This window comes from Oryx dammah, unplaced genomic scaffold, assembly GCF_014754425.2.
Source record: "Oryx dammah isolate SB20612 unplaced genomic scaffold, SCBI_Odam_1.1 HiC_scaffold_20, whole genome shotgun sequence".
NCBI classification, from domain to species: Eukaryota; Metazoa; Chordata; class Mammalia; order Artiodactyla; family Bovidae; genus Oryx; species Oryx dammah.
Window position 1 is genome coordinate 70,448,409 of NW_024070204.1, and position 18,417 is coordinate 70,466,825.

The 18,417-nt window shown below is 47.0% G+C and overlaps 1 protein-coding gene across 1 annotated transcript in view; it reads left to right on the forward strand.

Annotated features, from left to right (window-relative positions):
* Positions 1-18,417, forward strand: part of SLIT3 (slit guidance ligand 3) — a 729,977-nt gene that overhangs the window by 468,470 nt on the left and 243,090 nt on the right. Inside the window, exon 5 of the mRNA XM_040262791.1 lies at positions 18,016-18,087. Coding sequence (XP_040118725.1) covers positions 18,016-18,087 — 72 coding nt within the window. The remainder of the gene's footprint in view (positions 1-18,015; positions 18,088-18,417) is intronic.

An 18,417-nucleotide genomic window follows, 5' to 3' on the forward strand; every position in this document is an offset into this window, starting at 1 on the left:
TTTTTTTCTGTGTGTATAGATGGGGCACTTCAGTTACAGATTATTAAAAAGCAAGCTCCAGAGGGCCAGAAAAAAGTGAGGGGCATTCACAGTTTCAGTGATCTGAGGCTTAGAAAAGTTGATAAGACAGATTAGAATTGAAAGATAAAAAAGACTTTTAAAAACCCAATCCATTATAAGGTCCATTACTTTATATATATTCTCCAAAATTACATGAATAAAGGGGAAAGAAGGGAGGGGGGAGAAAAACTGGCTTTGGTTCAGAATGTCAATTATGTCTTTTTAAAAATCCCCTTTTCACAATTTATTTGACATTTTGAACAGTGGCCAAAAAAGCTATTATAACTATAAAACATACTCATTGGTATAAATCTCATTAAGCTGAGCGATTTAATTAAGGTATTGACATGCTTAATTGATACATGTAAGCCAAGACCATTTTCATATCTCATTTCCATATGCTTTCTACTTTAAGAGAAGTGAGGAGCTGGATCTTAAAAAAAAAGTCTCCTTCCATAAAAATGCTGTAGATTCATCTGCGACTGACATCCCAGGGGACCACTTCCTGCCACTCTCCTTGATTCAGAGCCAGCTAGTCCTCTAAGTGGCGTTGCTCGGAGGGGAGGTGATGTATACCCAGCGTGAGTGCCTGTCAAGCCCTCTTATGATCAATAGGAGAATATTTATATTAATAAAGCACCAAGTTAATTAAATAAAATGGTCCTCTGGGTAAACTTAAGATACTAGAGGATGGGCAGGGATCGATATATTCTGCCATTTGAACATTAAGTATGTGCCTTGAAATTTTATGGGGCTTTTAAAAACTCGCTTTGTCATGTAAAAAGTTTGAAACCCCTGCAAGTTTTCCCCACCAGAACCTCCTGTCTGGCTTACCGACCTGAGGGAGACAGGAAGCCCTGGGCCCCGCCAGAGCTGAGAGCTTCAGGGAAAGCCAGCAGCCGCTCGCCCTGGCCTGGGGCGCTCCTTTCCTGGGGTGAAGAGGAGGGTTTGTCCTGGAGGGCCGAGACCTGAGCTCAGGGCAGGGTCCAGCCAAGGAGGAGAACGCTCCTCGTCCTGGAGCAACCTCGCAGTCTGCCGTGGGGAGCCCTCACACCTCCGCCGTTCTGGGCCCCCAGGTTGTGGGAAAGCCCTAACCCTTGGTCCTTTGGAGAGGAGGCTCACGTTGAGCCTCACGAGGCTTTGCTGGCCTCCACTGACCCTCTGCCCTCGTTCTGCCGTCTCTGGTGCCCCCAGCCTGTCTTTCTGTGCCTCTCCCTGTGTGTGTGGACCTGTCTGCGTCCTGCATCTCTTTGCCTCACACCCACGTAGCTCTCTTTCCCTGTGCGTCTCTGCCTCTCAGGGTCTCTCCTGTGCGATGACTGTGTCTGTGTTCATGTGTTTCTCTCTGGCTTTCTTTTCCTTCTGTTTTCTCTAGCTTTACTCTGTCTCACTGTGTCACTCTCTTCCTCTGTCCCTCTTGGTTTTTGTCTCTCTGCCTGCCAGTCTTTCTCTCTTCCTCTCTACCCTGTGTCTCTGGCTCACACTTTATCCTTCCATCCACACACACATACATACATCTATCTCTGTCTCGCTATGCTTGGGTTCTCCTGCCCAACCGTTGACTCTAAAGGTGGTCTTTCAATTCACTGAGGTAGAGCCTCCAACAGTCTCCACACCAGCATAACAGAGGCTGCCTCTCTGGTTCCACCCCTCATTCCTCAAGAAGCTTCCTTCACTTTGGGATGGGAAAGCAGTCTTGCCTCGAGCAGCCAGCTCTGTCTCCTCAGGGGACCATCCTTTCCTAAGAGGTGGCATCATACTTGCTGTGCCATGGCGTCTTCTCCCAGGGACCGTGTCTCCTCATTTACTTAGCTCTGACCTGCAGCACCTGATTCCCTGGGAACATCGTGGTCATCCTATTAATGGTGACCCTTCATTGAAATGTAAGCCCCAGGATGGCGAGGAGTCTGTTCTCCGGAGACTAACCACAGCCAGAAATTTGCTTTAGTAGCAAAGTCAGCTGGACTCCCCACCTTGCCCCATCCAAGGCTTTCTTCTGAGGGCCACTTCCCACATGGCTCTGGACCCCTTGGAAGCTCATGCAAGCCCCCAGCTTCCTCGGGAAGATGGAGAACTACTTTGGCTTGTTCCGAGTCCATGTACATGTGGCTGGATCAGCAGTCTGCTCTCAGCCCAGAATGGTGTCATGTTGAGGCTGCTTCCCAGTCTGAGCGCTGCCGGGGCTGTGAGCTCCCTGCTCCTCCCTGCTGGAGCACCAGCTGCCTTCTGGCTGCCCTTCTTCTCCTTCTTGATAGAAGGCTCCTGCAGCCTCCTCCCCGGCACAGCAGTGACTGCAGCCCGTGTCCAGCCAGCTTCCGCGGGGGTTAGAGAGTTGTGCAACCTTAATTTATGTGTCTCTCTCTGTACCCCACCCGCCCTCTCCATCCTCAGGGGAGCCTGGGAGATTCCAAGAGGTCAAGTCTCCCTGCAGGGCCTGCAGAAGCTCTGAGACACAGCAGGCTGAATGGAACCCAATTTTGCTTCCTTTGATATTAAACTTGACCTTGAGTTACTGTTTTACAATTTTAGAGTTTCTATGTGATATTTTCTGGGACAGAGAGGCAGGGATTTTCTTGTCTTCTACTCAGAGTGTTTGATTGAAGACTTGAACAGATGTAGGCAGCACTCATAATGATGAATATTTCTTAAGTGCTTATGAGGAGCCACATAACATGAAAAATGCTCTGAACTCATTAGCCATTTTGTAATACTCCCCTGACGCAAGTGTTTTCATCATCCCCATTTTATAGATGAGGAGACTGAGGCTCAGACAAGGTAATTACTCATACAAAGTCACAGCAAAGCTGGTATTCAGCCAGAGGCAAAGCTGGTATTCACGCCAGGAGTCTTCCAGGCTCCTGAGCCATGCATTTGATATAGTACTTCACTGTCTCCTGGGGCCTTGACTGTATGCAGGACTTCTGGGCTCAGAATGCAAGGAACGAAGCTGATATTCCGGAAAAGTATGACTCAGGCTGCAATCAACACACAGTCTCAGAGAGGCTAGGCAGGTGTGTCCCCTTTTTCCCTTCTCCCTTCCCTACCTCTTGCCATGGAGGTCCTGTCCTCTCTGCCTGGGCCAGGGGAGGTCACTGCATCTGCACGAGACTGGTGGCAGCAGTCTCACGTTCGTCACTAACTAATTTCATCTCTGCGGTTCGCTGGGCTCTCCCTTCGCGCACATCCCTGGTCTGGTGCCTTTTAAGCTAACTAGCCAGAAGCAGGTCCAGGATTAAATATTAGTGTTAACTTCAAACTTGGTATAAATCTATTGAACTGCATCCATGTTTACATAAATAAGCCAGAGAACAGCATCTGTTCTGCTTTCGTCAATACCGGGACGCCCACAAGTGTGAGTTATTAGCAATAACTGTAATTGCTTTGAGTGGAACAATAAATAGCACAGGGGTCCTGAGGAGAAATGTCCTTGTTTAGTGTTAGCATAGGGGAATGCCTTAAACTGCTGTAGACTTCATCCGACACTGGTTTCCAGAGCTGGCTTCGCAACCCAGAGTGCTGAGCTCTTACTGAATTGCTTTTCCTGCTTCTGCAGGAGATAATTTTGAGCCTTTCTGAAACCACATTGATTTTATCGGCAGATGGCCCCCAGGATAGCATCTCACCTTCACTGTTGAGATTTCACGTGTTTGATGGGGTTCTGAAAAGTTACAAGCAAGAACAGGCATATACAAGCCATGTATCCTTGAGCTGCAGTGCTGAATCCCAAATACCAGCCTCTGGGCAGCTGCAGCTTAAGGCAGAGCCGGCTGCAGCCCCTGCCACCTCCTAGGTCTTTAAGAAGACAGGATGGGGCTTCCCTGGTGGTTCAGTGGTAAAGAATCTGCCTGCTGATCCAGGAGACATGGGGTCAGTCCCTAATACAGGAAAATATGCATGCCATGGAGCAACTGAGCCCACGCACCGCAGCTGGACCCCATGCTCTGCACAGGAGAGCCCACCACAGTGGGGCCTGGCCCCAGTCGCCACAGCCAGAGAAAACGTCTGCAGCAATGAAGACCCAGCATAGGCAAAAATGAATGACTATCTTAAAAAGAAAAAGAAGACAAGACAGGTCACAGGGGTAACCCCGTGCTCTCTCCCCTTAAGGGGGAGATTGTTCAGCCACAAAATGTTCCTCTTAGGGTGCAGCACACACGCCTGCAGCGTGCCCCGCTTAGTTGCTCATTCGTGTCGACTCTTTTTGACCCCGTGGACTGTAGCCCGCCAGGCTCCTCTGTCCATGGGGATTCTCCAGGCAAGAACACTGGAGTGGGTTGCTGTGCCCTCCTCCAGGGGATCTTCTCAACCCAGGGATCGAACCCAGGTCTCTCTCATTGCAGACAGATTCTTTACCATCTGAGTCATTGGGGAAGTCCCCAGAGCATGCAGAGGAGAATGTGTTCAAAGAATCCTTCCTCATCATCAAGTGAACATTTAAGGTTACAAGGGATAGACATGGGAAAGGGGTTTCAACTACTCCCGAACAGAGCCATGTCTCGCTCCGGGTTGCCCCTCTCCTGCCCACCTCCACTTCCTCTGCTCTTGGCTTCATGCTAATCCTCAGCCTACGTGAGGATTTCCAGATCTTTCAGACAATTTGGTGTTGAGGAGATTGATCACAGAGCAGATTATCACAAAGATAATCAACACTTCCTCACTGCCAGTCATCCCCTTCTGACATCTCCTGCCACTTGATGCTCAAAGTGTCTCCCTCTCTAGCTGGAGTTTCATTGTCTTATATCATCCTAGTCTCCACGAGTGCCAGAAATAAGAAATGAGGAGATGAAAATTGTCACGTGCACAGCCCCTTTCCAGATCAAATCCATTTTCCAAAACTGTTGTACCCTCTCAGGCCAGGTTTAAACTCTGTCCCCCAAAGGCTAATTATTCATCTGCGTAGCCTACCTTTCCATATAAGTGCTCATTCCCACTCTTCAGCGCAGCTCACTAAACCCTTCTGAACTGGACACTTTATCTGTGGTTCCATAGGATACAAGCTTATGTTAACTGTATCATTTCACACACATGATACTCCATCGGGAAGGGAGAGGTGGAAGGGTCAAGGAAGAGTCCAGAGCTCGTTCTAATTTAAATGGACAACCTGGACTTGGAAAAAAAAATTCCTCATAGCTGGAGGTTTATTCTCAATCATCCTTGGACCAGGTAATGCCATGAAATCTTTTTAGCATTTTCTTTTATCCATTTGACAGGTATTTTTTAAGCTATGCATCAGGCCTCATGCTCAGCAGCAGTCCCAGACCACGTGAAGCCAATAACTTAGTGAGGGGTCAATAGCAGAGACCGTGTGACCTGTCCAGCTCCACCTCTCGGTCAGCGCATGGGTTAGCAGTCACGAGCAATCTTTCCAGATCCACGCTCACTTAACCTGTGTGCGGGCTGCTCATTTGTCATTAGCTTTTTGGTATAGGCAAGTTAAACACTGCCCTGCGTGTGTGTCCACGCTTAGTCGCTTCAGTCGTGTCTGACTCTTCCAATCCTATGGACTGTAGCCCCAGGCACCTCTGTCCATGGAATTCTCCAGGTAAGAATACTGGAGTGGGTAGCCATGCTGTCCTCCAGGAGATCTTCCTGACCCAGGGATCGAACCTACATCTGTTGCATCTCCTGCATTGGCAGGCCACCTAGGAAGCCCCAGACAGGGCTCTGGGACAGAGTTAAAAGGATCACTTTGGAGGATGAGGTAACATCTTGCTGGGGCTTTCTTTTTCCAGAAAAGTTTAGAAGGTATGAAAGAGGGATTGGATCAGTCACAGAGTGACTGCCGCCTTCTTGACGCCAACAGAAACGGATCTGAGCAGTAACTGAACAGATATATTTGGGATCCCCAAGAAACACACATGTAGAGGACACACTAGCCACCCTCTTCATTTCTGCTAATTATTGCACAAGCAGATCTTCACCTATGGGGTGTTATGCCTCAGAACTCAGGCTGTCAGGCCACCGTCTGGGAGGCAGACGAGGGGACTCAGGTCAGCAGTTAATCACGAAGCAGACCTAGTGCACACACTTCACTTCAGAACAATTCCATAAACGCTCCCCCACCCCCGCCCGCCACCTCCCGCTCGCTCCCAAGGTCTCATCTCCTAATTGCAAAAGCTTTTTGGCGTGGGAATGTCTTTGTGAAGAAGAGCAGACTCAATTTGTGCCATCGCTCTAAAGAAGACTCAGGAACAAGGACGCTTCTCCAATTAATCAGCAAATGCTTGGCTCCAGCATTCGGCCAAAGGATCGATTTACATAAAGCTACTTCGCAAGATGAATTTGCCTCCCCCTCGACTCCTCCTGCATTCCCCTTGTCCAGCCAGCATTAGGCATGCTACTGGATTTCAGATTGACAGTGTCAGCTACAACAATCAAATTAGGGATGAAAGCCTCGGAGGGCTGCCAAGAGAGAGGGGCGGAGGGGAAGGAGGGGGTGGGAACAGCATGTCTCACGGAGAGGAGGATGGATTGCACAGAAATGGGCTCCCTTTCCCAAACTCCTTTGGGCAGATGCACAGCTTCAAACAAAGGAAAATTAGGAAACACCAGTCTCCATCTTTTTGAACCAAGTGGACTGCTCTTCCCACCCCAGCCAAGATTAACAAATCAAAACATTTCATTGAATGGGAAAAAGTTGGCAAGGAACTATCTCAGGTACAGTAGCTCAGACGGTAAAGAATCTGCCTGCAGTACAGGACACCCAGGTTCAATCCCTGGATTGGGAAGATCTCCTGGAGAAGAGAATGGCTACCCACTCCAGTCTTCCTGCCTGGAGAATTCCATGGATGGAGGAGCCTAGCAGGGGTTGCAAGGAGTCAGATACAACTGAACGACTAACATCATTAGATCCTTACAGTCAGATTATTTTCAGTGCCAGGTTTTTGCACATGATATAAGAATACCTGAATCACAGTTTTACTCCCTGAAGGGTTCGTTGGTGATGAACGCACAAACTCAAGTCAGAAGCCAGTAATTGGAATCCTGGTAATATTTCCTTGATCATTTAGTGACACAAAGAAGACCAGAACAGAAGGCTTAATTTGGCTGACAATAAGAGCTCCCCAATCACACCCAAGTAACTGTTTTGTTGGTAAATTGTGATAATCCCAGGGATTAGTAAACTGTTGAGAAGCTAAGCCTCTGCACCACTAGCTGGAGATGAGCAATCAGTTATAATGCTCTATCATGAACACAAAGAGCCTTCGCTGAAGTTACATATGACAGTTCAATGAAGAAAGCTTCTATTTGGACTGGAAGTGTTAGTTTTATCCTTTCAGCCCTAGAAGGGTGGTGGTTTGGAAAGGCAAATTAAACCCCACAACTGGAAGGAGGTTCTCTGCTCCTAGAAGGGATGACTGAATGACTGGAATATTTCAGCTCATGACTTGCTTCCCTGAATCCAGAGGTTTCTACCTTGACTGGCTCCTTCCCACATTTCCCACTGATAACTCAACCTCCCCTCACCGCCCAGCAACCCGCCACTGGGCTCCTTCTTGGCAATGAATGGACACATCACTCTAGCATCCAGCTCCTAGCTTTGCCCTAGAACAGACTGATACAACAGGCATCAGCCACATGCGGCCATCAGGCACTTATGGGATGGCTGGCTCGAACTGACATGGATTTAAAATACACACACAGATTCCAAAGACCTGGTATGAAAAACGAATGTAAAGTATCTCACTAATTTATTATTATGTCTTGGATATGTCAAGTTAAGTGAAATACTTTACTAATATTCATCTCAACTGATTGCTTTTGATGCAGCTAAGAGAAATATTTTTAAGGTTTTTTTTTTAAATGTGAACCATTTTAAAAGTCTTTGTTGAGTTATTACAATGTTGTTTCTCTTTTATGTTTTGGTTTTTGTGGCTTTGAAGCATATGGGATCTTAGTTCCCTGACCAGGGATCAAACCTGCACCCCTACCCTGGAAGGTGATGTTTTACCCACTGGATCACCAGAAAAGTCCCTGAGGAAATGTAATTGCACTAGTGGCTCATATGATACTTGGATAAGACAGAACTGTTCTAGAATTAACAGGTCTTCTCTGAAGGGGCAGGCTTCCCCGGTGGCTCAGACAGTAAAAAATTTGCCTGCAATGCAGGAGACCTGAGTTTGATCCCTGGGTCAGAAAGAACCCCTGGAGAAGAGCCACTTCTGAAGACCCACTCCAGAATTCTTGCCTGGAGAATTCCATGGACGGAGGATTACAGTCCATGGGGTCACAAAGAGCCGGACACAGCTGAGCTAATACTTTCACTTTCACTTTCTTTGGAAGGATACTGGCCTCTGCACCCTTCAGTCCTGGGAGTGTTCTGTTGGCAAGCACAGAGAATAATTTGGTTTTGACTTGGGGGCAATTAATTTAAATGGGCCCTGCATTCCCCCAGCCTACGTCCTCCCTGTTATGATTGTCCATAGCAATCTTTTGCTTTACTCATTTGCTTTAACCTGGGAAACCTGAATACATTAGTCTGTGGTCTTTAGAACATCAGCCCAGAAAGAGAAAGGGTGCCTCTACTACTCAGAGCAAACCAAGAACCCCAATTCCATTTGCAGGCTTCTGTAGCAGCTTATAGCCCTCAGCCCCTCAGAGGGTCCTTGAGTTCCGCTGTGCGCAAACACCAGGCCTGCATCAGCCATCGTGGCTCTAGATCTGCTTCTCAGCCTGGCCGTGCCCTTCTGCTCACTCCCTGCCCTCCAGTGACTTCTCTCTTAGACTGCAGCTCTCTTAGAAATCTGTGGGAAATTCCTCATCTGTGAGCCTCCACCAGGAATGTCCCCATCTCACTCAGGCAGAGCCTCACCTGAAGGTTTGGGAGGGACAAAGTACTTGGTTTGCCTCTCCCGGATCTCTGGGATCCCGGGGAGAGGTGGAGTCCCCCAGAGACTCCTAGTCCTTTCTGGGTCAGCCTCCAAACTGGGCCCCTGAGTGGATTTCGAAAATACAGGTTAGACGTTGTCACCTCTCCCTCCATCTATCCATCTATCTGTCTATTACCTATCCATTTACCTACTCATCCGTTCAATACTCCTTTCATCTACTTACCTACCTATCTGTCCATCTATCTACCATCTATCTACCTATCTACCAACCTACCTACCCATCCATCAATCCATCCATCCATCTACCTACCTACCCATCCACCCATCTATCTATTGATCAATCTAGCTACCTACCTACCCATCTACCTACCTATCCCATGATCATTTTGCCCAACACCAGCAAGCCTACACCTGAGACACCAAACTCCTTTGCGTCTTGGACCCAAGATTTTCCCTAAGCAGACTAGATATATAAAGAAGTACGATGCTATAGTTGTTAACTTCATGCTGATAAAATAAACATAGTGATTTGCATTTATATCCTGCTTAGAATATAGAAAGCACTTGCTTGTCCATTATCTATGATGCTTATCCTAATTTCAAAGAAGTACAAATTGAAGTTTAAAGAATTGAATTAGTACTCTTAAAGACACAAAGCTAGAATATGAACTTGCCACCTAATCAGATACACTAATTATACTACCCATGTTCACAAACTTGTTCAAAGTGTTCAGAAATCATCCTCAAGGCTTCTGATTCAGTAGGTCTGGGATGGGTCCCAGGAATCAGTCTTAAATTTTTTTTTATTATGGAAAGTTTCACCCTTGTGTAAAAGTCAAGCATGGATTATAAACAAACCCCCTCAATACCCATCACTGAGCTCTAATAAGTATTAACTCATGGCCAATCTTGTTTCATCAATATCTCTACCCAGTTCTTCCTCTCCTATGTTGTTTTGAAGTAAAACTCAGACATTATCATTTCATCCTTAATTATTTCAGTATGTATCTCTCAAAGATAAAGACTTAAGTGAAAGAAAAAAATTGCACATACAAAACATTGAAAACATAATACTGTTATCATATCTACATTATTTTTACAAACAGGGATCTATATATTTTTTTCAAGGCATCATCAGTAAATTCTGATCAGGTAGGCAGTGAGCCCCACTGTGGGGACAGCTGCCCTGTTAATAACAGTTTCAAACTATCCTGATTTTTATCCAACTTTCCACTTTAAAAGACAAATCCAAAGTACTTGATTAAACAAATCTGCATCTCTGCAAGTCCCAGTTATTCAGATAGGCATCTTTCCCTCCCCTCCCCAAAAACCTAACAGTGGAAACAGTGTCAGACTTTATTTTTTTGGGCTCCAAAATCACCGCAGATGGTGACTGCAGCCATGAAATTAAAAGACGCTTACTCCTTGGAAGAAAAATTATGACCAACCTAGATAGCATATTCAAAAGCAGGGACATTACTTTGCCGACTAAGGTCCGTCTAGTCAAGGCTATGGTTTTTCCTGTGGTCATGTATGGATGTGAGAGTTGGACCGTGAAGAAGGCTGAGCGCCAAAGAATTAATGCTTTTGAACTGTGGTGTTGGAGAAGACTCTTGAGAGTCCCTTGGACTGCAAGGAGATCCAACCAGTCCATTCTAAAGGAGATCAACCCTGGGATTTCTTTGGAAGGAATGATGCTGAAGCTGAAACTCCAGTACTTTGGCCACCTCATGCGAAGAGTTGACTCATTGGAAAAGACTCTGATGCTGGGAGGGATTGGGGGCAGTAGGAGAAGGGGATGACCGAGGATGGGATGGCTGGATGGCATCACGGACTCGATGGACATGAGTCTGGGTGAACTCCGGCAGATGGTGATGGACAGGGAGGCCTGGCGTGCTGCGATTCATGGGGTCACAAAGAGTCGGACACGACTGAGCGACTGAACTGAACTGAACTAAACTCAAAACCTAAAAAGATTTTGAACTTTGAGGAAAACAAAACTGTGAATTATTTTCCTTGGTGGTTAGGAACAATCTTACAGTGTGAATTTAGATACAGGCTTTCTACTTGTTGAAAAGGAACAAAAGAAAACAGTGAAATTGCAGCTCTTATGTTTCAAAGTGTCTAGGTTTTTCTATTCATATATGTGAAAGAGTCTGTTTATTTGTATCTGTGATCAATGAGATGCACGTTCCAGGAGAAGAGAAGCCTGGTTCTGTTCACTTCTGGGTCCCAGTAGTGCAGCGCACAGTAGGTGCTCAACTCACTTTCTGTTGCATGGAGTAAAAATCTGAACAGTCATTTAATCCCCATCAATCTTAAGTATCTGAATGCTATGACTAGAACTTTTCTAATGAGCTTGTCCAGAGAAGGCAGAAAGGAAGGAACTCTCATTGAAGTGCTTCATTCTGTAACTTTTTAACATCAAGGGAGCAGGTAGTGTCAACCCTGCTGCAGTGAAATATTAGAAACCCAGCTGGAGCCATGGAAAATCATTGTTGTTGGGGAGGCGGAGATGGTCCCCCATTGATACTTTGAGTCTCTGGATCTCTGAGATAGGTGGCGTTTCCTTCAGGAAATGATTCAGGTATTCTACTGGAATCTCCCTCAGACAAAGAATGCTATTGACCAGACACTCAGCTGGACGTATCAGGACTTCGTCAGTTCAGTTCAGTCGCTCAGTCGTGTCCAACTTTTTGCGACCCCAGGGACTGCAGCACACCAGGCCTCCCTGTCCATCGCCAACTCCCGGAGCTGACTTAAACTCAAGTCCATTGAGTCAGTGATGCCATCCAACCATCTCGTCCTCTGTCGTCCCCTTCTCCTGCCTTCAGTCTTTCCCAGCATCAGGGTCTTTTCAAATGAGTCAGTTCTTTGCATCAGGTGGCCAAAGTATTAGAGTTTCAGCATCAGTCCTTCCAGTGAATATTCAGGACTGATTTCCTTTAGGATGGACTGCTTGGATCTCCTTGCAGTCCAGGGGACTCTCAAGAGTCTTCTCCAACACCACAGTTCAAAAGCATCAATTCTTCAGCGCTCAGCTTTCTTTATAGTCCAACTCTCACATCCGTACAAGACTACTGGAAAAACCATAACTTTGACTAGATGGACCTTTGTTGGCAAAGTAATATCTCTGCTTTTTAATATGCTCACTAGGTTGATCATAACTTTTCTTCCAAGGGGCAAGCGTCTTTTAATTTCATGGAGGCAGTCACCATCTGCAGTGATTTTGGAGCCCCCCAAAATAAAGTCTGTCACTGTTTCCACTGTTTCCCCATCTTAGCTGGGACCTATGTTTGGGGCTCATTTGGTTTTGACAGTGACCCAACTGCAAACATATAACCTTATTTATTAAGATAAATTGCCTGCATAAGAGATTTACCTTTTAAGATAAATCCCTCCTGAAGCCCACATTGTAAAAATCCTCAGGGAATAATTTTTCCTGCATATTTGTCCCTCCTGCTGTATAAAATGAGGTAAGCAAAGCAGAACCTCTCTCTCTGGTTCCTAGAGCAGAGTGATGCACCACATTTACCATATTTTAGGAGCTGGGGGTAGGGGAGCAAGGTTCAGCTTTGTATAGGAGGGTAACATTGAGAGTCCAAGAAATTTTAGATTCATGGATTATCTGTCAGAAATGAAATGGGTTTGGGTTGATACCTACTACACCAATGGACTATTTATTTCTGTTAGGCAGTGTGAGTGACTAGGAAAGTAATTTTAGTACAGTCTTGGGCCAAAGAGAATCCTGATCCCCAGTCCAATGAAGGTTCTAAATATAAATGCTTTTAGATCATACCCTCTTTTAGTTTGGCTAATCAAGAGTTGATGGATATATATATATATATTTTTTTACGTTACTAAAAAGGCCCTTGATTAGTCTCAGTGCAAAAGGTTTGGGGAAATAGACAAAGAAGGTGCCAGATTGGGTTGCTGCTTTTTTTTTTTTCTCAATTTAGCTTCCCCTCAGGGCCTCTTGACCCTTGATCCTGGATATGTCATCTTTCAGGGGTGATTTTTTTTAATCTTCTGAGACCTTCCTGATTTAGAAAAACCAACCTTGAAGCCTTCATATGAAGCGCTTTGGTTTGAATCCCTTGGGTTCCCTTTACCAATATCAGCTCCCATCTCCTGCTTCTTTGCACTTTGCTGCTAAACCTCATGGCTGGGAACTTCTTCAGCAATCTGTCCTTGAGCTGCTGGAGTCCCTTCACCCAGACTTACCGAGAGCAGGCAAACCAGGGAATTCACATTTCTCCTGGGTGGTCCAACAAGGACTGTACTGCTGGGCTACAAAGACCCAGCGCCCTTGGTTAGAGACTGGAGCTCCCAGGGCGTTGGGACAAGGCCAGCACTTTACCTGACTGTCCTTTATTTCCTTCTCCATCCAATTTTCTCCACCCCTTATTTGTCTCTCCCAGGAGTACTTTGTAAATCCATCACTAGAGCAAGCATCTGCTTCTGAAAGAGCCCCCCTAAGACACTCCTTTCCTCCTGAATCAAACGCTCCTGTTTTATCCAAAAGAATCTAGAGTCAAATATGGATACTGCTGTCTAGATGATAGATGAGAGGAAGTTTTTACATTATTTATTTGTTTATTTTTACCCTTGGCTGTGCTGCAGTTTCGTTGCTACACGTGCGCTTTCTCTAGTTGCGGTGATCCAGCGCTACCCTCTAGCTCAGCGCGCAGGCCTCTCCCTGCGGCGCCTTCCCTTGCTGCGGACCGCAGGCCCGGGGCGCGCGGGCTTCCGTAGTTGCAGTGCTCAGGGTCGTTCGCCTTGCAACGTGTGGGATCTTCACGCACTGGAGATCGAACTTGTGTCCCCTGCATTGGCAGGCAGATTCTTAACCACTGGATCACCAGGAAAGCCCGAGAGGAAGTTTGATCTCCCTCAGATTTTATGAAAAGAATAGTAACGATATTTACGTGTTCTGTTCTTTGCAGAGTTGTAGGCCTGTGTCCTGAGGTTGGTGAAAGGGAACATTTTCAGCACTGTAAATCCAGGACAAAAAAAGGGAAAGTTCAAGAAATAAATGCAGCCTTTCACTGAATGCCTCCAGGGCTCCAGACACTGTGCAAAGTATACACATACCAACTCATTTCATACTCAGTGTTAATCTGCAGGAGATCAGTAAGGGGAAACTAAGGCATGGAGCATTTCAGTAGTTTTTGTGATCATACAGCTAATAAGTGGCTCTATCACTTCAGACACAAGAATTTCCCAAGGTTGGGGAGCTTCCAAACCATGTCCTGAAACTTGAGAGTAATTGGAAATGGACCTCCAGGAGCAAATCTCCCCCATCCCCATAAACTGCCATTTAACACAGACAGGATTTCCTCGTAGCTTGAAGGTGATCAGGACAAACACTTTGTCCCCACCGGAGCAGAGAGGAGCAGAGAGGAGAGCATTTTCCTGCGTCTTGCCTTGCCTGGTAAACATGGGGAGGCAGGGGTGGGCTGAAGGTGGGGACTGTCATTCACTGCTGCTCTGAGAAGAAAGCATGCCTGACTTTGCAGGGAGAGCCCCGGGAAGCATTTCAAAAGCGCCACTGAAACTAGACAACCTTTCAATCCATTTATCAAAGTGTCTGCATTTCCCGTTTCAAGGTAGATGAAACAATAATAAATTTGCGAAGAAAGTTAATCTGTGTCCAAAGCATTTTAGTAAATTAAAAAGGCGCGGGGGGGTCGGGTGGGGGGGCAGTGCTGGCTGGAAGGGGGATCTATTGGTTCTTGCCAACTCCTGTTTGACTTACTGTCTCCTTAATAAGTCCTCTTTGGTTTGGTGTTTGGGATGGAATAATCAGTTGGTTAATCATTTTCCGGAAGCAGGAAAATGCACTTTAGCTAATGCAGTTTTCCTTTCTGAGTCCTAATTATTTAAAAAGGCATTCCAATCTGTAGCCCCACTTTTCAACCAAGAAAGCCTTTCCTACCAGTCTTCTTTTATTTCCCCAGAAAACCCCAGCTCAATTCTCTCTCAACCTAGTCCAACCTCATTCCTTTCCTCTAGGCTTGTTTCCCTGGCCACTTTTGAGCATCTCCCCAGGAAGAGGGAAGCACTAACCCCCGACAAGCAACTGGCCAGAACTGTGCTCTGGGCACCCCGGATAGACTTTGTTCTTTTTATCTAAGTGTCAGGCGAAAATGGTGGCTCTTGTCTCTCTCAAAGATAGTACTTAACAATAGCTCCATGCTCTGGCATCACGCTGAGATAAACACACTATTAGGAACCCTCACAAAGGCCCCAAGATAATTGTGAAGGGACAGTTACCGAAAATGAAGCACCCAGACCTGAACCCTCCTCCACACCCCATCAGTAACACCATTAAAGCTGTCAGTTTGTCAGCCCACTAGAGGTATTTATAAAATCAATATACAGTCCCGTAGATAAATGGCGGTGGTACCGTTAGCCAGAGAAAAGAGGCTCCATGGAAAATAAAATTAATAAAATTTACAAGCAGATTGTCGTGGGGAACAGATAAATTCCCTACCATCTACTGTTTTGCTCAAATTGTGGCAAGAGGAAGGCATGGCAAGGAGGTGGCAAGAGCAGTGCTTTAAATGGGGCTTCTGGAAGTAGGGGCAAGACTGGGCGTGTTTACAGCAAGAGAACAGTGACTGGAGACCCACGTGGCTGTCCCATCCCAGTGCAGGATTTTGTCTGTGTGACCACTTTTGTGGGAGATTGCCTGGCACCTCCACCAGAATTTTCTGCTTAAATAAGACTGTCCTCTCTTCATCCGACTGTACTGCAGACCAGAATACACATACGATTGCTATTGGTTCAGTACAGCGGGGTACCTTAAACTCAGAGGGTGAAGGCATTATTGGACTATGGACGACTTCATCTGGCTTTCAAGTGTGCTGAGAGCCGACCATTCTAGACCTCTCTCCTGTTTCCTTCACCTGCCCCTGATTTTGATCATTAGCTGTTTGCCAAAAATGTGGCCTGAGCAGTTTCCCAGAGCGGCCACAGCCAGCAGCCAAGCCTGAGAGAGAAGCGGGCAGCGGCTCACTGTCCTGGAGGCCAGCCTTCCCTTGGCAGAAAAGACTGGGCCCTTTGTGGCTGCCGGAGCCTCGGGTTCAGCCCAGATGCCTGGTGGAAATTGCCTGAGTCGGATGACAGGACCTGGGCCCCCTTCTCTTGAAGGCTGATGGAGAGCAGGGAAGTGGCCTTGGTGACATTTCCTGACCTCTGCTGTTGTCATGGGCTTTGTTCAGCGCCCAGACTACAGGCTGGAGCCCTGCTCATTGAATCAGGGCCAGCCTGGGGAGCCTGCAGCGGGGCGCACTCTGCATCTGAATTTACTGACATCAGTTGCAGGCAGAGGAAACTGGATTCGAGACTGGGAGCACCCTGTTACTCAGCCCCAAGACTTCCCTCTGCGTTTGTCTCTGCACCTGACCCCAACACCAGACCCGGCCTCGGGGCCTAATAGTGGCCCCCGTCTCCATGGGTCTTGAGTTTGGCCCACCGCTCAGAGAGAGTATGGCCACTCAGCTGAGTAGATGAGAGCAGAAAAATGGACACCCCTCTTCTGCTTCCCAGGTTTCCTTTTGCTCCCTGGCAAAATGGTTAATTTAGAGGGCCCAGGTTTTAGTGGAGGATGGTGGTCTGACTTCTCTCCAAATATATTTGGAATCGTCTATAGCTTTGGATTAGGTGCCCATGGAAAATCAGCATGAGAATGTCCATCTGCCTCTAGGGCAGCATGGCAATTTAAGACATGTTCCCTGGGACCCAGTACATCTCCTCAGACGACTTTATATCAAGGACGTAGCCAAACAAGCATCCTCAAAGTGTGTGGGCACTGGGAAAATTCATCCCAGGGTTGCCTTAAATGGCAAATAAATAAATTCCTGACAGCATAGGATCACAGCCATCTACAGAATCAGATGATATACGGCCATTAAAAAATGTTGGCATTGGCATACTGTTAATGACAGAAACAGATGTTCTCAATATAGTGGGGAAAAAAGGGCTATAGCAGACTATATACTATGAGATCATATTGGTGAAATATATATACATATTACTGCTAATTGGTAACAGTGATTGTGTCTGGGTAGGACATTTTTTACCTTCATATCTGAAAGTTATTGTGTTCTTTTCAAAATAAGGAAGATACATATTTGTATATATAACGTGATTGATACACAAATATATGCTTGATTACTCACTAAGACCCCAAGCAAGCTTGGGGTATGAATGAAAACAGGTGCATATATTTGGTCCAGCAAAAAAGAAAACTGGAAGGCCGTGAGAAGCAAAACAAACGCATGGGTCTCAGGAAAGGAAATTGAGGCTTGGGGGAACTCCAGGAGTTGGTGATGGACAGGGAGGCCGGGCAGGCTGCGATTCATGGGGTTTCAAAGAGTCGGACACGACTGAGTAACTGAACTGAACTGAACTGAACTGAAAGAGGACACGGATACAGACTTGTTTCTGAGCAGCTTTCAGACCCAAACTTTGTCCCTTTCCCCTCCCTGCTCAAAACAGCATGGTACGCTGCTGAATACTACATGAAGTACAGTAGAGCCCCTGTTTTGGGTGGGTTTGTGGAAATGCAATTTGAATCCATCATACCTATCCCTAAGACAATCCAGGAGGCCCCCGCCACCCTGAGTCTCCCCGGAGCCCCAGAAAAGCAGAGATGGTATCACCCCCCACGTCAGAAAATCCGGATGGCCAGGCTGCATTCCCATCTCGGATGACAAAGGCAGAGTCCCTGAGAAGATGGGGGAGGGAGAGGGGTTGACCCTGCCCTGGGGGAGGGGCGCCATGGGGGAGGGGAGGAAGGGGTCATCTCTGGGAGGTGGCAAAACAGAATTGGGTGCAGTGTGCAACAAATAACCCACGCTTGGCTCGTGGCCTGGAGGTGCGAGACCACCCACAGAGCCCGCCCTGGAGGCAGCCGGCCGCCTGCGAACCATTTCAGCAAGGCCATCACCAGAAGAACAATGTGAGGGCTGCTACCAGCCTGGGACCTGAAACTAAACAGTCCCCCAAACACTCCTGACCGCAGAGGCAGCCACCAGAGGGGTTTTGTTATCATAATGAGATGCAGATAAAGCCTGGCTGGGTCCTTAACGCCTGTGCCTCTTCTCTTCTTGTTTAGAGATCTGAGCGAAAACCAGATCCTGGGAATCCCGAGGAAGGCGTTCCGCGGCATCGCCGACGTGAAGAACCTGTAAGTGATGTTTCTGTTGCTTTGCTGCAGACGGGCTCTCTGGGCAAAGGCGGGGTGAGGGACACAGGACAGGCAGGCAGTATCCCGCGCCTGGAGCTGCCTCCGGCCAGCTGCTTTTGGGACAGATCGAGGGGTGTGCTGAAGTGGTTTCCAGAATGCCGAGGCAGCTCTTTGATCATTCGTCCCCAAGCATCTATAGAGTCCCAGACCCCAGTCACACTCCTGTTCCACAGCAGCCCTGTGGCCTGAGGCTTGACTCAGCTTCTCCCAAGCTCATTACCTTCTATAAAACGGGGGTGATAGCCTGGGGGGGGGGTATTGGTGCAAATG